The sequence below is a fragment of the Pseudochaenichthys georgianus genome, chromosome 22 (genome assembly GCF_902827115.2).
Source record: "Pseudochaenichthys georgianus chromosome 22, fPseGeo1.2, whole genome shotgun sequence".
Taxonomy (NCBI): domain Eukaryota; kingdom Metazoa; phylum Chordata; class Actinopteri; order Perciformes; family Channichthyidae; genus Pseudochaenichthys; species Pseudochaenichthys georgianus.
This window is the reverse complement of record NC_047524.1, coordinates 17,596,672-17,609,145: the sequence shown is the minus strand read 5'-3', so window position 1 is coordinate 17,609,145 and position 12,474 is coordinate 17,596,672. Positions and strand designations below refer to the sequence as shown.

Here is a 12,474-nt window from a genome sequence, read left to right as displayed (position 1 = left end):
ACACCTTATAAAAGTACACTTTACTTACTCATTGTATTCCAAATAGTTTCAAGCAAATTTAGACTTGAAATTACCCTGAAGAAAGCAAAGGTTTGAGAAAAGTCTGAAAAGATAAACAGTGTTTGTACCATGACATTTATTTTCTTATTTCCCTGTTTGTTATTCCTTCCACAACCCCTCATATTTCCTTTATTCGACTACACAATACATGACCGTATCAAGAGCCAGCTTTGTCCTGTGACCTTGTGAATATAATCCAGAGCCATACATTGAAAAGAGGGACAATACCTCCCGTGTGTTCTATAATTCAAAGTAATATTGTGGCAGCAACTGGATTTATTAGTGCATCTCTCATCTGATATGATGGGAGTTTATGGGACCGATCAGCAGCCATCATCTGGATTAAAACATATAAGGGCTTTATAGCAATCCAGGATGCCAAATGAATAATTCTCCAATCAGCACAATGCAGTATAAACACGTGCACGTGCACTCGCACACAAACACCCATACAAATGTCCCAATAAAAAACATCTGTCACTTCAGTAGTGTGCTTATCTGGCCTAGCCATGTCAGCGCTCTCCCATGGGTGCACAAAGGCAGAAGAGGCGTTTTATGCTCTGCAGATGAGTTGGCTGATATGCTGTTCAAACACTGTCTCTTCTTGCTTTTCCGTACAAACACACACAAAAGACATGCCATTGGAGGTAATTAATGGGTTGATACAACCACACAAAAGCAGGATTCGGCTTCACACACACACACACACACACACACACACACACACACACACACACACACACACACACACACACACACACACACACACACACACACACACACACACACACACACACACACACACACACACACACACACACACACACACACACACCCTTCTTCCGCCCACACCTTCCTAAAAGAACCCCTAAGAAGCCACCAAGCCACCTCCTTTTCAACCTCCCCCCTTCCTCTCCTTCCTCCCTCTCACACTCTGTGGTCTAAGCTGCATGCTCACAGTCCCGAAACACGATGAACCATTCAGCCCTATGGGAATGTCTCCACCCAGCAAGCCAACGTCAGCTACATCTGTGTGTGTCAGCCAGAGTATAGATGCAGTGGCAGCAGCAGAGTGGCAGTAGCAGTGACTGGACTCAGGCGTCAGGCAGCCTCTCGCTGACGTTCTGCTTCAAATTGGCTGAGAGGCAGTTCATCAAGCTCAGCTCAGACTGGGAGGAAAGTTCTCTCCTGTCCTCTTTCTTAGGTTCCTGGGTAGATTCTACTCATTTATGAATGACCAAGTAAGGATGCTGTGCAACTTGAGGATACTTTACTCATCGAGGTGCCTGTGTTGAACAGCCAAAGGGAACGTGATGCTGTGCTCTGCGCCTCTTGAACAGGGATGACCGAATCCTCCTGGCTGTCCACCCTCCTCCTCCTCCTCCTCTTCGTTCTCTTTTCTCCTCTCACAGTTGTACCCCGGACTCCTCTGGCATGCGAGGGTCAAGTCGGCAGGATTTTCGCATCCACCTCAATCCTCTCTCCAACTGTGTTGTGATCCTCAGCGCCACACTTGACCTGAAGTCTTCCCAGGCAAAACAAAGGGATTAACCGTGAACTTTACTCTCACGACCTGCGCTTCAACAGAAGACTGTGAAACTGATGAAAGTCTACTGTGAGTATGTTCATCTTTCGTTTCCCTCTTCCCCCTTTACATCAGTGACTTGTTTCGCAGTCAGAGAACCATGATTGATTGAGTATGCACTTTTTGATTAATGCACAAAGGCATGACCTGGATTTCAGGGGAAACAGCGTCAAGTGCGCATAAGTGCATGTCTGAGAGGTCTCGGCATGTATTTTTAATGTAGCCTTTTACCTTAATGAAGGCAACAGAGGATGTGCTGCCGGAAAGATGTGCATGCATCTGTTCTTCTGGCAGAATTTATATAGAAAAGTGTATTATTAAATCACAAATTAGATACATGTTAAAGCCTATTTTAAGCTTATCTCTAAAGACATTGAGGAAGTATGTGTTTGAGGGTCTGTAAGCCTCCCCATATAGCAGCATGTATATTTTATACCATCATCCTTCTTCCACTTATTTCTATTTCATATATTCTCCTAACCTATTTTTACCTTCCCTTTACTCCCATTTCCTGTCAATTTGTTGTCTTAAAAATATCTTAAAATTAAAGAATGGTATCCTTATTTAATTTACTGCTTCTGATATTTTAAATTCCTGTTTTTCCCAAAACAAAAAGAAATGTTTTCAAAAGCTAAAGCACATCGCTCTCACCTAATTTCTCCCTCTCTCTTTGATTAAGTGGAAATGACTAAACACGGAAGGATTAAGCAGTGAAGCGTGATTTTAACGAGTCCATCCAGTCCCCAGAGATTTTCTGAGGTGCTTCAACCAATGAACAAAGGTTCTGGGGTTCTTTTAAAATAAAAATAAATAAAAAAGTAGCCACCATAAAATAAAATGGTTAGGTGGGTTTGGAAGAATCGTGAATGGATTGTAGACCACTAGCATTGACTGGCAATTTGACCCGTAAATTGTCTTTTTCAAATGTGATTTTGCAAATGTCCTGTCGGGAAATGCTATAGCATCTGACAGTTATATAGATTTGAACTATATTATCAAACTGAGATAGTAGCTTAATGTCCATGTGTTTCTGAGTAAGTGCTTTACTTCCAACCATAACTGAAACTTAATATTTGAACAGCATGGAGGTTATTCCAACCATTACCCTTGTTTTTGCAGACATCATTACGGAGAAGATTGGGTGTGTTATGAGTTGGTGATATCAAACAACCCAGAGGCTCAAACAGAGAAAGACACTCACATTTAGAGAACTCTTCATTAAAGAAAATGCAAATGACTTCATAGCTAGATCATTATCCAAACGATGGATCATTAATGAAATTTTGTTGCTCATAAAAAGGAACTCCTCGAGGCATTAAGCAAATGTGTTGTATGCCCTTCAGCAGCTGCCAACTCCACTGCAGGGTGTCCTTTAGCAGATCATAATATTCATCTGATTACCATTTCCCAGCGGAGAGGAAATGTTTTTCAAGTTTTTACTTGTTTTAAACTCAGTTTTAGTGGTACAATATTTAGGCTCTAAATACGCAAAAAGAAGAAAAGTACACATCGTGTGCCACCAACAGTGACACACTTATGAATATTTCAGGTTGCATGTTTAGGAGCCGGATCTTACATGTGAACATTTATAATCTTCTTTGCTTCTCCTCCAATGCCTGATTCACATAATTATTCAAGCATTTCTTGTGTCCTCATTCAGAAAGACACATATGCAGGAATCTTAACCATGGGTCAGTGCTGCTGACTACAGGATGCAAGAACTATTGTGCCAAAAAGCTCTGGGCTGATTTGCACATCATACATAGATTGCTCTCCACGCAGACACACATGGTGTCCCTTGCCTCCTTTGCTTTGACTTGCATCTCTTTGGCTCTCTTCTTCTTCTTCTTCTTCTTCTTCTTCTTCTTCTTCTTCTTCTTCTTCTTCTTCTTCTTCTTCTTCTTCTTCTTCTTCTTCTTCTTCTTCTTCTTCTTCTTCTTCTTCTTCTTCTTCTTCTTCTTCTTCTTCTTCTTCTTCTTCTTCTTCTTCTTCTTCTTCTTCTTCTTCTTCTTCTTCTTCTGGTCTCTCTTATCTTTTTCCCTTTCTTCCACAAATGCCACACACATGCGCTTTTGTGTTTCCAACCAAAGGAGAGTGTAGAAAAAGGTTATGTATGACTGGGGGGCCTGGTGGGGGGCCGGGGTATGAAGCCACTGAGCAGGAGCACTGGTGGCCAGGTGCCAGAGGACCTGCAGGAAGCCACCCTTCAACATGTGTACCTCTGCACTCAGTGTGAAGGCTCTGAACCGATGTGTGCTACCTGCCTCACCGACTGGACACTGTTAATCAGTGGATCAATGACCTTCACTTATGCATACAGAGCTAACAAGATATTTCAGGAGGCAGTCTAATACTCTAAGGACGTACATGTAATGACTTTTCTGGGCAAGAGTGAATGCAAGACCTCTTTGCACCATTATATGGCACAAATGACTCAAGGGTATTTTATCCTCATACGCTGTACAACCCAATCCCAATATAGGCGATGTGCTACGAAATTCTGCAGCATTGCTTTTGTTTTTAAAACCTCCCCCTTTCCTCTGATCCAGACAGCCTCACAAAGCTCTACTCCACCGTAGGATACATTTGATTCCAAACTGCTTCCCTAAAAAGTCCACAGGCCACACCGGACCATATGCACTATTTATAGTAATGCAGAGTCCATATTTACCCCACACTCTGAGTGTACCATTAAGACACTTCCTGCCTCGATTTAGAAGCTATTAGCTATGATTGCTTTAGCTGTTGAGGTCCGGAGGTATAAGTATTTTCTGTGTTTGTGAAAGCTTAGCAACACAACAGTCATCAGTGAGTCAGCAATTTCTATGTTTCTCAAATTCCTGCTGCTATCATTATTGTTTTACTTTTTTGTGGCATCGAAATTAATCACTGATGGTTCAGCCTTTTTGTCCTGGATAAGGGAACATATGCCTGGACTATTTTTATACCCACTGGGGTATTTGGGTTGAATTCCAGCTGCCTTATGTCCGTAAAGTTTAAATTAATCATTGAACACTTCAGAGTGGCTATACTGTATATCAAAAATAAACGAATGGCTCTGTGAGGCTTCTCTTGATGTTCAAGCTTCATGCTTACATCTGCATGCAAACGTCCACATGCTAACATGCTAACAATGACAATGCCAACAAGCAGACGTTTACTATTTAAAAGGCACAATTAGTGAAATGTGTCTCTGGTGTTTTTTTTAACAATACAAAGTTCAATAACTATCTACACTAAATTTCATGTAATTGATTCGATAGTTCTATATTTTACCGAAGACTAAAGTGGGGGACCTTTCAACCAAGGTAGCAACACCAACCACCAGCTAAATGGAAAAAACGATATCTTAAGTTTAAAAACCAACACCATTTTAATTCATTATGAAGGTAAACAAATGGTACCGAATGGTTATTCACCAGGAAATAGCAGATAGATCTGGGGATAGATTTATGCTAAACTAAACAGTGTTATGATGTCGGGATTTTGAGTGATGTGATTTGAAATATCCTTTTACAACAAGATGAGAGCCGATACAAGTCCTGCAGGCGGACCCCCATGGTGACTGGAATGTTATTTGTGTGGGCTTCAGGCTGTCGGTAGCACTCCTGCAAACCTGGCACTGTCAAACAATTGCCAATGAGTGAGGAAGTTGCAGTATTTCTCACCGGATAGTGATGCTGTCCAAAGCAATATATTTTTGGTTAAAATTGCAAACAATTTAAGGAGTAGCTCTACAGAGAGCAGTTAGGAGAGTGTTTCCTAGTACATGAGAAATAAGAGATTAAGTGGAAAAAAATGGCAAAATACTCATAGGTCATGCAGTAAGGGCTTGAAGATTTATTTTTATTTTTCAGCAACCTTTGTTTCATGATCAATGCAACAGGGAAACTGCAGGGAGAAAACATCATGACCCTATAACACAGCCAGCGTTACCTTTAAGTTATTTGTTCTACGAAGTTGCCAACCTGGACCCGTGTGTTCGAAACAAACCCAGGGGACAACACATTTTTATGCTTTGATGCCTTGGCTTTCATGACCTACAAATGCATGACAGTGCCATGTGGTTTTTCTTGAGAGTTTTTTTATCAAATGTGTTGAAGCAGCATCAAATCCCCTCGGGTTGAGTGCAATTCCACTATTTGTAGCATTTGCATATGCAAATAATTATATTCTGTAGGGAAACAAAGATGGCCATTCAGACTAGTATATATATGTATAGTCACTATACAATGGTTGAGCTTGATGCTAGTCTCTGTGTATACTATTCTGCAGTGTCATTTCCTCACTCCTCTCCCGGGGAACACCTCAGCCAACTGGACATTACGGCATTGGTATTTTAAGCTGTGCCACTTGCTCTGCTTAAAATCTGTACATTTCAGTGCCATGTTTTTCAGCCCAGCATCTGCGCCCTGTGCATGACCTTCCAAAAGCTTCTCAGCTATTAAAAAACCACTGGTACAGCACCGGTATAAACAGGGAGGCAGAGACTTTTAGTTTGGAGCATCAAAAAGTTTATGAAATATCAGATCCACAGAAATAATCCTCAATGTAGTTTTTGAGTGTTGGTGCACAGGCACAGGTGGGCAAAGAAACAGACTGATAGATTACATGACCCCACCCCACTCCACATAAGACCTGGAGTGTACAAGCGCTGCCATCAAAGGACTGTAAAACCCCAGCCACTATCGATTGGTGCGTCCAGCCAACCCAGTCTCACGGCATTTCGTGTTCACCAACACGATTTTACTGGGTTGGTCCAGCACCCTGGGATAAAAGATAGCATGCACCCCACTGTAATAACCTGAGAGTGAAGGGGCCAATTGTACTTTCATGTTAGTTTCTATGTGTGGAGGTTGTTGGCTGCCCTCTAATGGTGCAGGGTGTGTAGTTTGATGTAAGTGATATACCATCTTGATAGTATCAGACATTTGCACCGAGCATGAACACTGCTTAATCACCCATGACAACATTGCTTAATCATTGTGTAAAACCAAGACGAGTCGGTATACTTGTGATTTTTAAAACCCAAGATTTACTTAATGTACTTAATTGTATACACGTACCTCTGTAATTATTTTGGAGACCTGGAAGTTTCTAAAAATTAGGAGTTCAAGTGGTGTTCCAAAGCGGGAAATGATAACATATGCTAACTGAAAATGCCTCTGTTGCTAAAGTGAATATATTGCACAACTATGGAACTGCACAGGCTTTCCACTCAGAAAAGATCTGCTCATTTGATCATTTAGGGCCATAACTCTTAAAAATGTAGTAAACACTGCAGAAATAGTATGCATGGCTGACGTATTAGCTGGCAGCGAGTTTGACATGGAGGCAGATTTGTATGATTCACAAGACTCTAAGTTGGGCACCAACTGCATTTGTGAGTTCAAACACATTAAATGATTATTTTGATAGTATTGGCTCATTTAGAGTACACTAAAGTTGGTTTTATTTTTGCGTAATCAAGTTATGTCCATCTTAGTGAACTACAAATTGAGTTTATACACAAGCAGAATAGATTTAGAGCAAATAACACAATTGTGCAATGGCCTGGATTTATTTGAATGTGCCACAGATGTTTGCCTAAAACACCATATGGGTATACTCACATGAGCTTGATATAGTTGTGTGAGCTGCATGTAGTACAATAGCTTAACATAATTCCTTAACGATGAGAGCAACACATATTAGAGAAAACAAGCCTTCACTAACATGATATATAATTGTCAACAGTAAATGCTATCCATTTGTTAAGCATATAATGCCAAACACAAACATCAAGTCTCAAAAAGCAAAACCCTATCCTTTCAATGTTCTTACTCCTTAGTATAGCCAAGCATGAGTGTGTGATGCTCAACATGATGAGTTGATGCCATCCAGTGGCTAAATGGAACATCTCTGTCTGAATGGCTCCAGAATAACATTTTTGCTTTCTTTTCTTACCAGGAGATCTTCTTGAAAATGAAAAGTCCCAACACTCTTGTCATGGTTGGATGCAAATAAACCAAAGAAGAAAATAGAAGGAGATAGTATGCCGAACTTAACTGGAAATACCACAATGGATATTCACATGGTCAATCTCTGGGAGGTGATTACCATTGCCACCGTGTCGGCTATAGTCAGCCTCATCACCATTGTAGGGAATGTGCTGGTGATGCTCTCCTTTAAGGTCAACAGCCAGCTGAAGACGGTGAATAATTACTACCTGCTGAGCCTGGCAGCTGCTGACCTCATCATAGGTGTTTTCTCCATGAACCTGTATACCTCGTATATACTGATGGGCTACTGGGCCTTAGGGAACCTTGCTTGTGACCTGTGGTTGGCATTGGACTATGTAGCCAGTAATGCCTCTGTCATGAACCTGTTGGTAATCAGTTTCGACAGATATTTTTCCATCACCAGACCTCTGACCTACAGGGCCAAGAGGACTCCCAAACGAGCTGGCATCATGATAGGTTTGGCATGGATGGTGTCACTTGTTCTGTGGGCCCCACCTATTCTCTGCTGGCAGTACTTTGTCGGAAAAAGGAATGTCGATGAGAAGCAATGCCAGATCCAGTTTCTCTCCGAGCCTGTGATAACCTTTGGGACAGCGATCGCCGCCTTTTACATTCCCGTGTCAGTCATGACAATTCTGTACTGTCGAATCTACAAGGAGACTGAGAAAAGGACCAAAGATCTGGCTGAGCTGCAGGGGATTACCTATCCCACCGAGCCTGGGGTCCCTCCGCCTCAGAAGACCATTGTCAGATCCTGTTTTAGCTGTAAATTAAGGTCAACATCGCATGACAGGAATCAAGCCTCTTGGTCTTCCTCCAGCAGAAGCCATGCGGCCAAATCAGCAGCCACCACCAATGACGAGTGGTCCAAAGCTGGTCAGCTGACCACCTTTAACAGTTACGCTTCGTCAGAGGACGAGGACAGGCCAGTGTCACCAGGGGGATTGCAACCCTCCTTCAGGAACCAGGCTTGTGAGACCCTCAAGAGCGGAGTGGGCAGCGAGAGCGAGCAGCTTGGTAGCTATGAGGAGGATTGCTACTTTCAGACTCCGCCCAAAAGCAACTCTCAGAAGAGCGGCAAGTGTGTGTCCTACAAATTTAAGCCTGTAGCCAAAGACACTGACGTGGAGAACCACATCAAAAATGGAGAAACCAAAATGGCATCATCGACTTTCTCCTCGGCTGAGTCCATGAGCGTTCCATCCACCTCCTCGACGGCGAAGACCATAGACGCCACACTGAAGAACCAGATCACCAAGAGGAAGAGGATGGTGCTGATTAAGGAGAGGAAGGCAGCTCAGACTCTCAGCGCTATCTTGTTGGCCTTCATCCTAACATGGACGCCATATAATATCATGGTGCTTATTTCCACCTTCTGCAAAGACTGCATTCCCCCCTCCCTCTGGCATCTGGGCTACTGGCTGTGCTACGTCAACAGCACCGTCAATCCCATGTGCTACGCCCTTTGTAACAAGACTTTCCAAAAGACCTTCCGTATGCTCTTACTTTGCCAGTGGAAGAAGAAAAGGATTGAGGAGAAACTTTACTGGTATGGACAAAACCCTGTGGTCAGCTCCAAACTGACATGAACTATTTGTTATTCTAGGATAATGGCTGTTAGGTATATGTTTCTATTGTCAATGTAGGCTTCATGAACTTGAATTTTACCCAGTATCAAAAGTATTAAAACTGTGTCAAGGAACTGGTACAATGTTGCTCATTAATCAGTTGTTCTGCTATAGTGGATGTTTATAACTTTGGAAATGGAAGACATTATAAAAGTGCCCCAAAAAAACCAGTGTAAATATATTCTAAAACGTAAGGAAATACTAGTATTTCCGCCCAAAATGGATGTGCTTATGCAGGATATGCCATCGATTAATACTGAAATTATTTTTTACACAGACCGTTGTTGTATTCAAGATGCACAGTTTAACATCTGTATCATATCAAATTGCTCCAACCCTTTGATAACTCCTGTATTGATGCTCTTACACCCAAAAAGTCAAAACACATGCAAATGTATTCTGTTGGTATTTACATTTTTTTATTTGTATTGAAAATGCACATTTTAAAGTTGCTATTTTAACTTAAAGGACTAATACATGTTTTCCTAAGGTCAGAACCTGCTTGCATAATCAAGATTGTAACTTTTAAAGGATGTTTTTTTTGCGTTCAAATATAGTATTTTCTTCCTCTGAATTAATGTAGCTTAGTAAATATGTCATCATATCTTCATTGTACTTCTGGAAAACGTGTAATGTACTGTGGCAAATAAAATGCTATTTGTGAAATGTTCCTTCGTGTAAGCATTGGATCAGAGATGACGTGGACATTTTTTTACATGTGTCATAAGCTATAATGTCATGTAACACTTTTTGTAACTGTGATGAATCTGCACTGGCAATTTGGGGAGTTATGAGACCTTTTGCTTCATGTATTGACATGGTGATCAATGGAGCTAGAGCTGAAATGTACTGCATTTTTATACTGTGTTTCAATTTTGTGATTCTTTTTTTGTTCTTTTCAGTATTTTGTGATCCTGTCCATGCATTTCTGAATAAAAGTGGTAAATTGCATGTCCAGCACAAAGAAAATGTCCTTAAAAAAACTAAACTCCTGGCCCTCGATAGTTGCCAAATCCTGGTTTCTCATAGCTCATCCTTCTTGCAGTCTCCACTTTGAATCAGTTTAACTGTGTCTGAAGGTCTCACCATCATCCATGCATACTTGCACAGTCGCTCCTTATTGCAGTCCTTCTGCCAGTAGATAACATTCCTGCGATTGAGGTTGGCACCAGCACACGCGTCGTACCACCAACCTCCTCCCGGCACCCCCTGAAACTCCAGCTTAGCACAATTTTGGAAGTAGTTGTCATTGTCTCTGTCTTTTGTGGTGAACCTCTGGTTGTCATGCAGGTAGTTCTCTGTGTCCAGGGTCAGAGCGTCAATAGCTGAGCCCTGGAACAAGCCCAGCCTCAGCCTGTATGCTGATGATTCACCCTCCACCAGGAATGGATCATACTCCCCCGTCTTAGTGACGGCCTCTCGGTCCACTAGTTTTACTCCCAGTTTGTAGCGCCCAGGGCCACGGGTGAGCTGATGAATGTATTCGTTTCCGAGCCAGTGATCACCAGTTACAGCCCCAAAGCCATTCTTGTACTCAGCCCAGGTACGATCGAAATCCACACTGCTATTGACGGTGATATGCTGCACCACGGTCCAGCCTCCCTCCTGCATGGCACAATAGACCACGATTCGGAGGTCACCTGGTTGGATCAGGTAAACCCCGTCTCTGGCCTTGCCCGAAGACGTCATCAGCATTTCATGGCAGTCTCTGGGCAGCACTGTTGGGTAAATGTATATTTAAGTCCTGACTGGTGATTGATAGATTAGGTATGATAAACAGATGGAACAATCAACCTTCATGTATCCTTAGATGATTACATTTTTAATATCAGGAGCCTGTTTGTCTCTCTTTGTGTCACTTTGTAGAAAATGTGTCTCTCTTTGAAGTCATTGTGTTTCTTTGGGTGCTTGTTACTCTCTTCCATATTGGTACTTGTCACATTGAGTAGGATTTTGAAGCAGAGCTGCCCCTCAAATTGTGGCTGCTAATGTGCTTTATTGTGATTAGATTAGATTAGATTAGATGCAAAAATAAAGCACTGCATTGTTTTAGGGCAGCTGGTCGCTGATTGTGGATCTTATAACTAATCTTTGTGCTAAAAGGCTAACAGGCTGCTAGATTTAGCTTCAGATGCATCGTACACATTGGTCAAACTTCTAAAATGTAGCTCCCTGCAATACATTAAATAACTGTATTTCCTGAGAATTCTAAGTGTAAACTATTAATCTTTGCAACCACTTTTTGAGCAATGTGAGAACATCCATATCTAGACCTCCAGGTGGCAGCGTAAAACACTACACTGAGCCATTGAACAGCAATGCCAGTGACTAGTCATAACATTGATGTCAACAGCACAGCACTATTTCTCAATTCCTCCCAGGTAAACACGTTAAACCTTGATCAATTGCAAAACTATTACAACTGTTTGTCTGGAAAATTATCTCACTAAGATGCACAAATCACCTCACGGGACATAACACTTATCACGAATAAGTCACTAAACAAGTTAGGGTTGGAATTTGACCCTCACTCTTTGGATAATCCACACTGTATAATCTAAGATAAAAGTAATTAAAAATGATTAAAGCAATCACAGGACACATAGTGCATACTATATCTCTAATGCTAGCTTGAGTTTTCAAGATTCTGCACAAGTTATGACCATTTCAAATTCCCAACAACTGCAAGCAAAGTACGTTACTGACATCAAGCAGCAAAAATAACTGAAAGTAAAAGTCTGCACAAATAAATACCTCTCATTCCACCGTTCAGGACCAAGTTGTGCTCATCAGGGGGAAGAAGATTTAGGTTATCAGCTTGGAGGTACTCCATGTCGACTCCAGCCACACTGAGCAGCACCAGGGTCGCTGCTAGCAGCCAGCATCTCACACACTGCATCCTACACTTTCCTTTGCTGTCAAACCAACAGTTAATAACACAGCACTGTATGCTTCTTACTGAATTCAGTGTACTAAATGAACAGAACACTAACAAGGTGTAGTGAAAAAAGCCTTACCTTCAAGGACAACCCTGTATAACATATGTTGTTGTATTATCTCCACTTGTTGAATGAGAATCACTAGAATGCATGCAGGGCTGTTGGCTGCTGAGAGTTCACTGATTGCAGGTCCCTTCACACAGCCTTCTACTGCAGTCACAGCTGGACTTCAGCCTCAGTTTAACATCCCAATGACAACT

At 41.8% G+C, this 12,474-nt stretch overlaps 2 protein-coding genes across 2 annotated transcripts; one reads left to right on the top strand and one right to left on the bottom strand.

The window, feature by feature from the left end:
- Nucleotides 1-1,040: 1,040 nt before the first annotated feature.
- chrm5a (cholinergic receptor, muscarinic 5a) lies at nt 1,041-10,226 on the top strand. The gene is made up of 2 exons (XM_034110878.1): nt 1,041-1,675; nt 7,595-10,226. The coding sequence occupies exon 2, from the start codon at nt 7,680-7,682 to the stop codon at nt 9,234-9,236; it is 1,557 nt and encodes a 518-aa protein (XP_033966769.1). The 5' UTR covers nt 1,041-1,675; nt 7,595-7,679; the 3' UTR covers nt 9,237-10,226.
- A 61-nt stretch (nt 10,227-10,287) lies between these two features.
- LOC117467317 (fibrinogen-like protein 1-like protein) lies at nt 10,288-12,400 on the bottom strand. Its single transcript, XM_034110879.2, has 3 exons — nt 12,293-12,400; nt 12,030-12,190; nt 10,288-10,993 (listed from the first exon to the last, which is right to left on the bottom strand). The coding sequence occupies exons 2-3, from the start codon at nt 12,172-12,174 to the stop codon at nt 10,299-10,301; spliced, it is 840 nt and encodes a 279-aa protein (XP_033966770.1). The 5' UTR covers nt 12,175-12,190; nt 12,293-12,400; the 3' UTR covers nt 10,288-10,298.
- Nucleotides 12,401-12,474: the final 74 nt, after the last annotated feature.